Genomic DNA, 15,270 nt, shown 5'->3' with positions numbered 1-15,270 from the left:
ATAAAAATGTTAACCAAAAAATTGGTCAGGGAGTTGGGTTAGGTAGAACTTTGCATAATGATTCTGCAGTTCATCTAGAAATATAAACAAATACGTTTGAAGCAAGAATGTAATGGAGGTGTTGTTACTTATCCTTTAAAATGTTATATATTATCACACAGTCTCAGAAATTAAAACAGTATGGTACTGGCATTAGGAGCCAGCTCAATGGACCAGGAATAGATCCTATTACATGTAAGAATTTCATAAGTGATGAACCTAGGGTCGCAAATTGAAGAAGACTTATACTTCCAGCAGCCTTGGGGTAACAAGAACCAGACTTACCCTCTTGCCTGAAAAATATATGGAACAACAGTTTTAAGACATCAGACATCAAGGAGCAAAGCAAAGTAATCTCTGAGGGAGGGGAAACAAATGAAATGAGTCCTGTGCTGGCCTCAGTGTACTGCCTGGAGAGCATTTCCAGGACACAGCATGGGGATGGGGTACTCAGCAGTCCCCATGGATTGAAAAGGCAGAGCTGGGGATAGGGAGGACATGGTGGCTGGAGTTCCAAGAGCAGAGTACTGGAGGGGAGAGAGCCACACAGAAAAAGGATTCTGATGATCTGCATTCTTCAGCTGAGAGCTGATCCTGAGCCTTAGGTGTGAGAGCTTTTACACTCTGAAATCGGCAAATTACAGATCAGGGAGAATCTTTTTCCCAGAGAGCCGGTTGTTAAACATTTATCAGCACACCAGGGGTGGCTGCCCTGCTCAGTTCTCTTGTGTCCCTCACTATGCTGAGTGTGATTAAATCAGATCATGTGTATAAAGTATCAAGCACAGTGATGACACTGGGTTAAACTCAATACATGATGTTTGACAAGACAGAAAAGCCATGAAAGGAAAACTGAGAAGTACTTGCATTTGACAACTTAAGATTCAGTGCTCCTAGACTTGTCATCTAACTAGAGGGTGCTCAGAAAGCAGTGAGTCTCAGTCCAGAGGAGTGAATGGCTAACATTTGGATTTTAGCAGTTCTGACAGACTGATACGGGAAAGAGAGACCTCCTCAGGCCCCCCAAGTCAGTTCTCATCCATCCCGCCTGCTCCAGAGACCAGCCCTGGCCGTCTGCATAATACATTTGCTGGTTACCATGTCCCCATCTTAAATTTCTGTCCCTGGAAGTTTTCACAGTAACTCTACCTTCACCCTGAAACAAAGCTGTCATTCTCAGAAGTGTTCCCCCCTCCCCACCTTGTTTATTTTCTGTTCTATAATTAAGTACAAGGAGAAGAGAGGGCAACATGGAGGAGTCCAGGAGGATATCATTTTCAGAAGACTCTTCTCTGGGAAGGGGTAGCCAAGGTAACACTGGAGCTTTGGCACTTCACTCACAAAAACAAAGCCAGAAAAGGTGCCCATCTCAAAGTGGAGATCCAGGACTTATAAACTAACCTGGAAAACAGAGGGTAGTGTCCACATCACCCTTAATCCTGGGGAGCTAGGAGTTCTGTTTCTATCTCTCTTGACATTATTACAAAACTCAGAGAGGTGGGCGAATGGACAGAACTGGCAGAGAAGTCAGGGGCAGAGGATCTGGCATAAGTTGTCCCTGGCTGACTAGCACATCCCCTGAGGTCCTTCCTGGCTGGACCTCCTCATTCCTCTGGTTCAGGTCTGCCTTCTGGTATTGATGGACCCATTCCCGGGGCCCAGCAAACCAGGTCAATGGCAACCAGGTGACTGCCATTGGCCAGTAACTCAGGGAAGTAACTGGGAAAACCGAGGAAGCTCTACCCATAATCAACGCCAAGAATGCCTTCAGCCTCAGCCTACCCTGCCCTGTAGTCATTCGAGTTTGTGACACCCCCCCATCCCGCCCCATGCAGGCTGACTTCTGGTGACTCCTTTTCTCCTTTATCCTGCTGTCAACCACTGGAGGTATTTAGTGGTGCAGGTAAAGCTCAACAGTGCAGTCTGCGTGCCCAGAAACAACCCTGATATAAGTGCACTTGGCCAGCAGATTGAGAAAGTGAGTTCCTTCAGACTGTGAGGCCAATTAGGACCCAAATTATTTAAGACATATTACTTTGCCTGTTAGAGGATCTGGAGTAGAGTGCAGGGGAGGGGGGTGGAGGAAGTAGGTGGTGGGGTCAATGTCTTCTTCTCTTTAAAATCTTGAATATAGAAGTCACTCAGTTTAAATAACATCCCTTAACAAGACGTTTTAGTAATATGTGTTCCAGTATCAGTTTAAAAGCTTAAGATGGTAATTTATGGCGGTGGTAGAATCCACTGGTTCCTCATCCATTTTCTTTCCTTCCCCCACTCACCATGTATATATTGGAGGCATACAATGTTTCGGGTACTTTTTAAGACTCTGAGTACCCAAAGACCAATAGGACATAATTCTGCACCCTGGACCTATACTATACAATACAATAGGGCAAACGATACAGCAGTGATAGTGAGGGGTCTGGGAGCAAAAGCGAAAAATGTGATCTATGCCTGAGGCATTTAGAAGAGTCTCTTTTAATATATATATAAATTTATTTATTTATTTATTTTTGGCTGTGTTGGGTCTTCATTGCTGCTCGTGGGCTTTCTCTAGTTGCAGTGACTGGGGGCTTCTCTTGTTGCGGAGCTCGGGCTCTAGGCATGCGGCCTTCAGTAGTTGTGGCGTGAGGGCTCAGTAGTTGTGGTGCATGGGCTCAGTAGTTGTGGCACATGGGCTTAGTTACTCCATGGCATGTGAGATCTTCCCGGACCAAGGATCGAAACTTTGTCCCCTGCATTGGCAGGCGGATTCTTAACCACTGTGCCACCAGGGAAGTCCCAGAAGAGACTTTAAGAGGAGGTGATATTTGAGCTGGATTTTGAAGAATAAGTAGGAACTTCCCAGGTAGAGGGTGGGAGAGTGGGACCTGCTGTGGTTTCAAGACAGAATAGCAGAAAGGGTGATTGGAAGTCACGAGAGCACAGGTATGAGGAAGCGTGGCCTGGCTGCGGGGGGGACCTGGGGGTCAGTGGATGCAGAGACCCAAGACCAATTTTGCCCACTTCTCAGTTTCAGACCAGGGTCAGGCCCAGACACTGGTGTCAGGGGAATGAGTGCATGGGCAACTTGTATGGGCCCATGGTAGGTCTCTCCACAAGAGTAATAATTGAAGTCCAACATTTTTATTTTATATATTGATCTTTTAAATCTGTGATTAGAAATACATATGATTAGGTAAAAATAGAACCATGGTTTATATTTCACCATCTATGTCCCTGATTTGTGACCTTTAATAGTTGTGCCATGTTTTTGACAAAATGCACCCCCCCACCCCAAACAGTGCCTTTGATTTTATGCTTGGAACCAAAAGTAGTAGAATAAAAGAGCTCTATTTCCTATACAATTATTATTCTAATAATAATATTTTTAAAGTAATGGGCATATCGGTGCAGAAAAAATGAATATCTTGTACCAAATAACAAGGACTCACTTCTAATTACATGTTATTTTTTTCACTTCCACCATCACCAATGACATGGACTTCTGGACATTTTGAACAGCAAAACCACGCAAGACGACCACTCCCACCCTAGAGCAAAAGAAATCATCCTTATCAAAGTACAGTACATATTGATTAACTCTCTTAGAAACTGTGAATTTTTTCTTTAGCAAATATTTCTTTTAGCCTTTCTTTAACGTATGTACCACGTATCCACACGCACCGTAACAGATGCCGGAGGTGCATGTGCTCCTGATGTGGCCAAGCTCTAACAGGCCTCCCTGCATCCTTTGATGAGGGCCTACAACTGCTATTTGCAGAAACTGCCTGCGCCCTGCATCTTGGGTCTTTGCCTCTCAGTATCCACTGCTGACTTGTGTGTTTGCAATTTTACCATGTCATTCAAAATTTCTGCAATGAGACTATAAAGCATTTTTTGTTTCTTCCCTTATTTGATTATTGACTCATTTATACTCATTATTCCATAAATTGGTAGTTCTCAACCCTAGCTACCCCAGGGGAGCTTTTAAGAAAATATATTGATGTCTAGGATGGGTACACCAGCCCCAAAGGAAGAATCTGGGCCAGCATTGTATTATCCATGACAAAAGCCAACACAGACACTGTGCTCTGAATTCCAGGGGCCCTGGGGTGACTGCACTTCTGTGGCATTTAGGAGTCACTGTTTTGTTGTGTTTTTAATTAAATTTTCATTTTGAGATAATTGTAGATTCACACGCAGTTGTAAGAAAAAAATAGAGAGGTCCCACTACGGTTTACCCAGTTTCCCCCAATAGTAACATCTTACAAAATTGTAATATAATATCACAACCAGGATATTGACATCAACAGAGTCAAGATACAATCAAATACAGAATATCAAAAGGATTCTTCATGTTGATGCACACAGTAATACTCAAATGTCACATTCATTCTCTCAGAAAGCTCACCACTCTCCTAGTTTCTTTCATTTACTCAGCACATATTTATTGAGTGCCCTGCAGGGCCAGGAATAAATAAAAGACTGTCTCTGCCCTCCAGGAGCTTACCATCTAGTGAGGGAGATAGAAGACAGGAATTCGTCAGTTACACTATAATGTGATAAGGCCATTGGAAGGTTAAGCTCAGGGTGCCACAGGCATGCAAAGGAAGGACTCTCAGCCCAGACAAGGTGAGGGACTGGGAAAGCAAGGGCGGGATCAGTGAACACCCTCCAGATCAAGTGGCATCTAAGCTGCATCTGGTGAGGAGGAGGGGTCAGTGAGGACAAGCTCTGGAAGAGGGAGGGGCCTTCTGGGACACGGGTGACGGCGGCGTTTGGCTCTGTTCAGAATGGCTGGGCCACAGGGTGCAAGTGAGCGAGGCTTGAGGGGTAAATAGGCACTGTATCATAAACAGGGAAGCAGGTGCCATGCAAAGGAGTCTATGTTTTGTTCCAAGTGCCCTGGGGAGCCACTGAGGGTTTTAGCAAGTGTGTGACAGAGACCCAATCAGATCTGCATTTTAGAAAATTGGATATGGTGGTATTTTAGAGAATAAAATGGACAGGGATGAAACTAGAAATAAAATGGACAGGGATGAAACTCCTAAATGGACAGGCCAGTTAGGAGCCTGTTGTCACAGTTCATCAGGTGAGAGATAATGGACTGCCTCAACCAGACAGTGGCAGCGGGAACAAAGAAGGAAAGGCTGTGGGACACATCAGGGAAGTGGTATTGACAGGCTTCCCCTACACTTTGGGGGAAGTGTGAGGAAAAGAGAGTGGCCACAGATAACTCCCAAATTTCTAGTGTGGCAACCGGGTGTATGATGTTGTCATTCAATGATATTGGGAACACAGTAAGGGGAGCAGGACTGGGAGGAGGATAAGGAGTGTGATTTTGGATGTGTTTGTTTGAGCTCCCTAGGGGACACCCAAGTGGATATTGGTGTCCAGTTAGAGGCTGGCCATTGAAGTCCAGAGCTCAAGAGAAGGAGAGAGAGATGTGAGAGTCAGTATATTAGCAGTGGTTGAATCTATGAGAGAGGATGAGATCAGCCCCAAAGAATGGTTAGAATGAGAGGCAAGAAGGCTGAGGAACCACAGACCCAAAGAAAAGGAACCCCAAAAGGTAAGAGAGTATCAGAGAGGTGGGAGAAGATTGATTAGAAAATGCTATCACTGAGTCCAAGAAGAGTGGCATGGACAGCAGTACCAAATGCTTTCTCAGGGGATGTTTCCCAAATATTCATTTACTTCTATGGCCCTTTCTCAGTTTTCCTACAACTTATTTCCCATTGCCTAACGGGCAGCTCCAGGTAGGTTATTTTGTCCCCTCAAACTCAACATGAACAAAGCAGATCTTAATCTTGTTCTTATCCCATCCTTTAACCATTTTCCTTCCTGTTAGTGCAACCTCCATTATTCCAGGCTCACAAACTACAAGAGTTGGAGTCATCTTTGTCTCTTCTGTTTGGCCCCAGTAGCTCTTTCTATTCTTGGTTCCCATGAATTCTTTCTTTCATGCATCTCTAGATTCTCCTCCCAAGCCCCACCCATTTACTCACTTTTCCCATCATCACTACCCTCTACTTGAAAGTGTTACTTACCTAGATCACACCAACAGCCGACTTACTCTCTCTCCTTAGTCCCTGCCCCTTTTAATATTCCAATCATTTTCAATTTATCCTTCTTAAAGCATTTTTCCAGAGCCACCTTGCAAGCCATATAATTATTCTTTAAGGATGTACCTCATCACCCACCCCCCCAACCAACATTTCCTCAGCCTGATCAGAAGATATTTTAAAAGGTAAAATCTACTCTTAAAAAAACAAATATTGTGTTACTTGGAACACATGTTTTGTTTTGAGCACTAGAGCACATGTTTAGTTTCTCAAGAAGACTGCCTTAAAAAGGACAAAGCAGGTGTAGCAATGTAGATTGTCATGTGTTTGTTTTTTTAAAATTTTTTTAAAATTTGAAATTTTATAGATGCACCTCAAATAACTGATATCATGTGGCATGGCCCTTCCTTGTGGTCTGTTTGCATATGTCACCCTTGTCTGGGACTGAATCTGATTTTCTTTTGTATACTCATGGAATCCAAGGATTCCTGCAATCAGCAATTCCCTAAAAGGCTAAACAGGCTATTGAAAAGAACTATGTTACAGTTAGGTTCCAAAGACAATTTAGAAATGAAAGCAAATCTGTTGACAGAAAGTGGCTCAGAAATCAGGCATTTTCTTTTCTTTTACAGCCAAGCTGAAAGTATCAGTTCAGAAGACAGTTTGGAATTCTTTTTAGATGATGATATGGACAATGACCTGGTAACCAGATTATCTTTCTTGATTTAAAAATTGTGTTTGGTGAAAAGTATAGATGCTTATTTCTTCTTTTGAAATTAAAATGTCCTATTCCAAATATTCCACAACTTTCCAGAAGAAAGTATGATTTTGATACTGTTCTCCAGTTATATACAGTTCATCTTTGTCATCAGACATTTAATGAAAAATAAATGTCAGGACTTCCCTGGTGGTCCAGTGGTTAAGACTCCGTGCTTCCACTGCAGGGGGCATGGGTTCCATCCCTGGTCGGGGAACTAAGATCCCGCATGCTACACGGTGTGGCCAAAAGATAAAAAAAAAATTAAAAATAAATAAATGAAGGTCTGTAAGAAGGTAACAATTTAGGAGATATACATTATCTACAATCTTCCTGTAAAAATAACCACCTTCTGATTGTTTATCATTTTACTGGGGCTTGAGGTATGCTGGGTAGCTGGACTGTGAGATAAATTGGCTACAGCCCTGACTTTGAGCTAATCCCACCCTAAATACAACCACAGAAACTCAAGACGAATGAAAAACACTTGAAAACACCATCCATGTATTATGTATAACATACCTTATCCGTCTTCTTTTTTTAATTGTAGAAAAAACATAATTTACCATCTTAACCATTTTTAAGTGTATGGTACTATAGTGTTAGCTATAAGCACATTGATGTGTAACAGACCTCTAGAACTTTTTCACCTTGCAAAACTGAAACTATACACCAATTGAACAACTCCCCTATGCCCACTCCCTCTAGCCCCGGGCAACCACGGTCTACTTTACATTTCTAAGAGTTTGATTACTTTATATACCTCGTAAAAGTGGAATCATGCAGTATTTGCCTTTTCATGACTGGCTTATTTTGCTTAGTCTCATGTCCTCATGTCTTCCAGGTTTATCCATATTGTAGCAAATGACAGGATTTCCTTCTTTTTTTAAGGCTGAATGGATATACCACATTTTCTTTACCCATCCATCCATCGATGGACATTTAGGTTACTTCCACCTCTTAGCTATAGTAAATATGATAAACATGGGTGTGCAAATATCCAAGTCATCTTGCTAATAATTAAATTTACTTAAGTAATATAAACTTACACTTAAAATTTTGGAAAATAGAAAATCATTAAAATGTGGGTAGAAAATGACCTTCACTTAGCCTCCTTTCTCGTTCTTCTGTTCCTCTCCCCTCACCTTTCCCTAGACCTGCCTTTCCCTTTTTCCTGCCCCTGCCTCCTTCTCTGCTCCATCCCTTCTTCCTTCTCTTTTCCTCACCCTCTTCCTTTTCCCCTTCTCTAATAACCTTCATCTCCCCCCAAAACCCAAAGTGCTCTCTTCCTGAAGGCCAGCTCTCACATGGAAATAGGCTCCTTTGTCACGCTCTGCCCACGTCTCCCTCATAATCAGAATGGCATTCCTTTACCCCACTGGTTTTTTCCTAGATGTCACGTGTACACAGGCAGCATGTTTTTAAGCGAATTATATTCTTCATTATTGATTGATTAGGAGCCAGAACTTTATTTCAAAGAACCCGAAGAGTTACTTCAGGTCCTCACAGAGCTGGAAGAGCAGAATCTTACTTTGGTACAATACTCCCAAGATATAGATGAAAATCTTGAAGATGTAAATAAAAGAGAAAAACTTATACAGGATAAAATGTAAGTCATTAAAAACATGTAGACTTATTCTATTAACCGATTTCTAACCAGAGATAAAGTCCAACTCATTTATGTATGGCCCTTCCTTGTGGTCTCTCTGGATTTAGGATGGGATTTTTGTCAATAATAGTTTATATTGAAGAGTGGAAAAGGTAGAAGTTATATTTACACAGAATAGACTGGCTTTAGTTTAATTTTAGTCCCTACTTTCACTTGTCAAAATATTTTCCTAGCTAGCCATAATAAAAGACAATTTAAAAGATTAAAAAGAATTGAAATGTCACCTACTGCCTTAATTTTTTTTCAATACAGTTTTATGTTATCATCTGGCTAATCAATTCATGCTTTGGATAATGCTAATAAATGCATTCTCCTTGGCTGTGACTCTCAGCAAAAGTTTTTTTGTGTGTGTGACTTAAATATTATATCATTTTATAATGTACATATTGATATATCAGGGCTATTATAAAAAAGGATTTCTGTTGGGAAGGAGGCTGGATTTGATGACTCATAAAATTCCTTTCTACTCTAAAATTTTATATGATTATAATTTTGGAAAATAGCTTCAAGTTGCAGAGAATAGATCTTTATATCTACTCATTCTAAAAATGTGTAGAACCTTTTTTGGGAAGAGTCTTCTGGATCAGAAGACAGCAATCTTTTTAAATAGTTAAGTCAGACTACATTGAACTTCGGAACATATTAACTTGTTCATAAGTTAAGAACCTAAAACCATAATCTCATAACCACCCAGTAGACTACTGTATCCTTTTAATCCTTGTCTCCTCTCTCCCAGTCCTCAGTGTATGGGGCCCCTGCTCTGCCAATATGATTTGAGGGGATGGGGTGGGTATGGTTGGGCAGGAAAAGGGGATCTATATCAGAATCTCTAAGTGAGTAGTCAGGAGTCTGTACTTTACCCAGTGGCTCCTCAGGTATTCTGATTATCAGCCAGGTTTGAGAACGCTGACATACTAGGTCACACAGCTTGGGCTCCCGATACCTCAGCTCTGCTGCTTTCTATTTGGGGGACTCGGGGGAACCACAGAAGTGGGGGTGGGGTGAGAAAAATGCTTCCTGATGGAAGTTTAAAAGCCTCTGTGCATTTATTTTTCTCACTTTAACCTGAAAAGTTGCATATACTTTGTCAATGTCTTAAAATATAAACTTGTATTTGGCTTGCTAGACATAGGATGTTGACACATGATCTGGAGGGAGTGCTGAAGCTCCTGACTGATGGCTTATTTCACTAAACCACAAATTACAGACAAGGGTCTCTTTCTTTTGCAATAGAAATACCAGCATAGAGTTTCTTTTGGAACACAAGGAAATGCTTAAGGCTAACTGTGTAAGAGAAGAGGAAAAAGCAGCAGAACTGGAATTAAGGTCCAGACTATTTAGTTTTGGAGAATTTAATTCAGATGCTCAGGTAATCATTCTTTGCCTGTAGTAATTTTATTTTGGCTCATGATAATAATAATCTGCATTCCCTGTGTATTAAGCATTGGAATAGGGGAATTAAAGCAAACCACAAGTCCCAGGTTGATGATAGAGCCAGGAAAGCAGCTTGGAACTAATTACCTTGTCAATATGTAATAGCTAATTTACACGGTAGATAGAAAGCATTCAAATTGGCATTGGAGTTCTCTTAAAATGTTACAAAGTATGATGTTGAGATTCCCCGCCTATAAATACATTTCTTTTAGTCAGTATACATATTACCATACCTATGAAGTAGTTCACTACCTGTGATCATTTTGGTATTAATTTGAGGGGCAAATAATTAACAGAGGAAGCACTGAATCAGCACTGAATGGAATTATCTTCCCAACAGTGAGCTTGTAATAGATTGTGGCCTCTTTCGGGTCTGCATAGATCCATGTGTGCTTATCTGTTTGTGTGCTGGTTTCTCCCAGCTCCATGCAAACCCCAGGGTAGGGATTGTCTTACCCTATCTAGTCAGCTAAGTTTAGTGTCCTCATAAAGTACATGCTCAATAAATGTTTGTTGAATGAATCATTAGGTTAGTTTTAAGACCCATAACAAACTCCAGCTAACACTGGTTTTCTTGTAAAAATCTCAAATGAATAAAATTCAAAACTCATATGTGAGACTAATATCACAATTATAGTTATGAACTTGATTTTCAAACAGAGTTAGATTTAAGGGGACTCTATCAGAAGATGACTGTGCTGCCCTGCCCATAGGTGGGCAGGGTTATAAAAGACAAACCTGTTTATGGCTCCTTCACAGCCCACATTTCCTAGGGTGGCATAACACCTGGAGGTAGGAGGTGATGGAGCTGTGCACTGCCAGAGCAGGAAGTGTGATGACAGCCACCTCTCAGTTCTTCAATGCTGGGTTTTTTTTAAACCTTTTTTAAAATTGTGGTAAAATATACATAACATAAAATTTACAATTTAACCATTTTAAGCATACAATTCAGTGGCATTAAGTATATTTGCAATATTGCATAAGCATCACCATTATCTATTTACAGAATTTTTCATCATCCCAAACGGAAACTCTGTACCTATGAAACAATAATTCCCCATTCCCCCACCTTCCAGCTTCTGGTAACCTCTGTTCTACTTTCTGTCTCTATAAAGTTGCCTCATATACATGGAAGCATACAGTATCTGGACTTCTGTGTATGGCTTATTTCACTTAGCATGTTTTCAAGGTTCATCCATGTTGTAGCATGCGTCAGAATTTCATTCCTTTTTACGGCCAAATAATATTCCGCTGTATTTTTATACCACATTTTGTCTGTCTATTCATCTGTTGACAGACACTTGGGTTGTTTCTAACCTTCAATTCTGTTTTAAATAATTCTGAAACTGATTAACATGAAAAATGTCAGGTAAATATCAGTGGTATCTCCCCATACCCTCCACCAAGCCCCTTTCATCCAAATTTAGGGTGGCTATGAAAAAAAGTGGCATTTCAATACTCAAACTTTGAAGCAACCAGAGCCCTAACTGGAGAAGATAGAATTGATCTGAAAATTACTTTTTTTAAAGACTATGACATTTGGGTCACAAGTATAATTTTGGCATCCGTGTATTATATACTCTGGGAAAATGGAGCTAATAATTCACAGTGTCTCCCAAAAAATGTGAAATGTTGGGGAAGAGAAGCAGAGGCAGAGGAGGACAATTGGCAGGGGAAAGTATTCTTTCCTAAGAATTTTCCAGCTTCCCCACTCCCATTCTTTTCACATGTTGAAATGTGCAAAACATAATCCTTTATGAGTGAATAAGCATAGCTGTGTCTAATTCTGATATTCATAAATTATCATAGGTATTTTGGAGCTATGAGTATTTTATTCTTTCAAAATTTCAACACTCTTAACTGTACTTAATCCCCTAAAAACATGTTTCCTTCGGGGCTTCCCTGATGGCTCAGTGGTTAAGAATCCGCCAGCCAATGCAGGGGACATGGGTTCGAGCCCTGGTCCAGGAAGATCCCACATGCCATGGAGCAACTAAGCCCGTGTGCCACAACTATTGAGCCTGTGTGCCTAGAGCCCATACTCCACAACAAGAGAAGCAACCGCAACGAGAAGCCTGCTCACCACAATGAAGAGTAGCCCCTGCTCGCCACAACTAGAGAAAGCCGGTGCGCAGCAATGAAAACCCAACGCAGCCAAAAATAAATAAATTAAATAAATAAATTTATTTAAAAAATTTTTCCTTGATTCAATATTTTACTTTTAAAATAAAATTTTAAACTCAACTATAATGTAATATTGAAAAGTGCACAGATCCTAAGTTTATCTCTCAAGGAATTTCCTCAAGGTGAACACACCATTACCACCCCCAGAAGCCTCCTGCATGCCCCGTTCCAGTCTCTGCCATACACCCAAGATGACCACTATCTTGACTTCTCTCACCATCGATTAGCTTTCATGTTTTTGAACTTTATATAAGTGGAATCATGTAATATGTCTGGCTTGTCTGGTTTCTTTTTCTCAACATTATGTTTGTGAGATTCATACATGTTGTTTTGTGCAGTTGTTTGTTTATAGAACATGAAATGGAATGTAAGCTATTCCGTTGTTAAATTTGCAGAACATCCTCATCTCTCGTTTTATTGTTCTTTGGCACAGCGAGCTAATCAAGTTCAATTGCGAAAGTTGTTTACAGTCAGCACTCAGCAGAACATAACATGGATTAGAATTACAGAATCCTTGAGTTGGAAAGGACTTTAAAGGTCATCTAGACATCTACCCCCTCGCCTATCCAGTTCTGATACTATTTCTCCTAAACATTGCTCTGGTCAGATCACTTCCCATTCACTGCTGAAGGCATCCAGTTTGTATCCAGTATTCAGAGCCTTTCACAGTCCCCGTCAAGATCCTGCCTCGCTTCACAGCAGGAAGCAGCAGCTCCTCCCACTTCTTGCAGCCTCTCTTGGCTGCCCCTCCTCCGAGGTGCTCTGGGCTGGGCCCACCACCTGGTGGCAGCTCCAGGGATGGGACTGATACTTCACTTCTCTGTCATCTGTGTGCCTTTGAGCTCCCTTTTTCCTTGTCCTTCAGCTCTGTTGGGCCAGGCCCTCAATCTCTTTTTCATACATGAGTATTTTCTTTAACCTCATTCCCCAATCCTACTTCTTACACTGTTCTTAACTTGTTATCTTAATAAAATATTTCTCCTTGTCTTTTCCTCTCCTGTTTGACAGGCAGAACTTAAAAAGAAAACAAGACATGCTGAAAGGTCGCTGCCCATCCATCTCTAAAGCTCTTTCTAAGTGTTCAAGAAGTTTCCCCACAAAACTTCCATCAACTACTAATCATTCTCATATTAAAGATGTTTTCTCAGAATATATATATTTAATGACCCACACTGCAGTAATTTTTTTCATATCCAAGTACAATATTTTAGCCCCTTGATGAGTTACTTATACTTTTTTCCTTTTATATTTTTATATATATCTAAAGTTTCTAAAAGGAATGTGTTAATATAAACAGGGAGTACAATAAATGTTATTTAGAAAGGGAAAGAAAAAAGCAGCTTTATGGCAAATAGGACTTTCGCTTTTTTTTACTTTTTCCTTTTACATTATTTTGTATTTCTCCAAATTTCCTAGAAGAAGCATGTTTTAAATATAAATAGGGAATACAGTAAGTGTTACTTTAGAAGAAAAACAGGGGACTTTATGGCAAACAGGACCATCAGAAAGCTTGTTAAACTAGGAGGTGGGACAGACAAGCTGTTTGAAGTAAACTATTGGTAACAGATCTTGACTTGTAATTAAGTGTTGGTGGCTCTGTAACGAGTCTGTGGTTTCAGGAGGGGTCTCCCATGGCTCCTGGAGCTACATCTGTCTTGAGTATTATCTGTCCTTGGCTTTATGGTGTTCCTGAGCAGAAGCAGGAATGGGGGCAGGATGCTACCTGGAGAACGATTTACTTTGCCCAGAAGTTTGTTGAGATCCTTTTATTTGCGAATGCCGGGTACACAGTGGAGAGACAGAGTTTCCTTATGGTCCCGAAACATGTTACCTACAAGCTCGAGCATCTCTACCAACAGTTAAAACGGCACAGTGGCCAGGTACAGGGATCAGCAAGGTTTGGCCTAAGCCTCTGCTTAGAGTACTAGAATGGCTTCCCAGTGGAGAGAACGAAAACTCAAAAGGTTTAATTGGCCAGCTTAGGAATCTGTTTGCTCGTAACTTTTTTTTTCCTCTTAGAGAATGCATTCATTTATTCAGCAAACATTTATTAAGTGCACAGTTATGTGCAAGGTGCTGCTTTAGATATAAGAAGGCGTGTATGCAAATAACTATCATACAGGATCATAGTTTTAGCAAATAGACTAGTGAGTACGAAAAAGGGAGCTCACACACTGTGCTGCTAGGAAGTGTGTTAGAGTGGGAAAAAAAAGGATTTAAAATGTTTATGTAGTGTCTACTTGAATGGGAATGATACACAAAAACATTCAAGCAAAAAGACAATCTGTCCTATTAAGTTACTTTTTATACCTAGACTGAAATATTTTTAAAGAAAATAATCCAAGCTGTTACTATAGTAATGATCTGACTATAAATTATAATATAAATTCAATGCTGCATTTTCTCACTGTTCTATGTTGTATTAAAGTTTTTCTTTTAAAAAAGGAAATATTTAGAAGAACATAAAAGCCTTTTTCATTATAATATAGTAAGAGGGAATTTTACATTTATTGAATGAACAAGAAAATAGTAATGAAATTTTATGTTTTCTGCTCTCCTTTCTTCTCAACCTCAGGAAAAACTGATAGACTCTCTTAGTAAAAAAATTAATCAAGTATACAAAGTCTGCATTGGAGATGCTGAGGTTGCCAGCCTCAACGCAGTTCAAAAGCTGGTAAAAGTAGAGTCTCGCCTGGTGGAACTGAGTGATCTCATTGAATCCATTCCCAAAGAAAACGTGGAGGCAATTGAGAGGACGAAACAGAAAGAACGATGGCAAAAGTACAGTCACTGTCTTATGATATAAATGTAGTGAAAGACTTAGTGAGAAGCTGTTTTTGCTTGGATTCCACACACATTAAGGAAGTCTGTTATATGGCAAGTCTCTTACTATACTCCATATAGAGACACAGTGGAATCAAACCCAGCCCTGCCCTCCTCATGGAGCTATTATTTAGTGTGGAGACACATAACATCCATACTCTTATGAAATAAATATCTCGTTATCAATGGTAAAATGAGCACTGTGAAGGAAAGAGTTCATCAGGGGCAAATGACATAGTTTCGGATGGGCAAGGGGTCCTTCTAGCCTGAAAAAGTGAATTTTCAGAGTGAATATTCACTACTTACATGAAAATTTT

General features: G+C 40.4%; 1 protein-coding gene across 1 annotated transcript in view; it reads left to right on the top strand.

Annotated features, from left to right (window-relative positions):
* CCDC38 (coiled-coil domain containing 38) overlaps nt 1–15,270 on the top strand; it is a 42,593-nt gene that overhangs the window by 23,217 nt on the left and 4,106 nt on the right. The window contains exons 8-14 of the mRNA XM_067010627.1: nt 162–183; nt 1,268–1,350; nt 3,544–3,601; nt 6,719–6,788; nt 8,301–8,452; nt 9,746–9,881; nt 14,706–14,911. Of these exons, the coding sequence (XP_066866728.1) occupies nt 162–183; nt 1,268–1,350; nt 3,544–3,601; nt 6,719–6,788; nt 8,301–8,452; nt 9,746–9,881; nt 14,706–14,911 (727 nt within the window). The remainder of the gene's footprint in view (nt 1–161; nt 184–1,267; nt 1,351–3,543; nt 3,602–6,718; nt 6,789–8,300; nt 8,453–9,745; nt 9,882–14,705; nt 14,912–15,270) is intronic.

This window comes from Kogia breviceps, chromosome 12 (genome assembly GCF_026419965.1).
Source record: "Kogia breviceps isolate mKogBre1 chromosome 12, mKogBre1 haplotype 1, whole genome shotgun sequence".
NCBI lineage: Eukaryota > Metazoa > Chordata > Mammalia > Artiodactyla > Physeteridae > Kogia > Kogia breviceps.
This window is presented reverse-complemented; position numbering and strand designations above follow the sequence as displayed.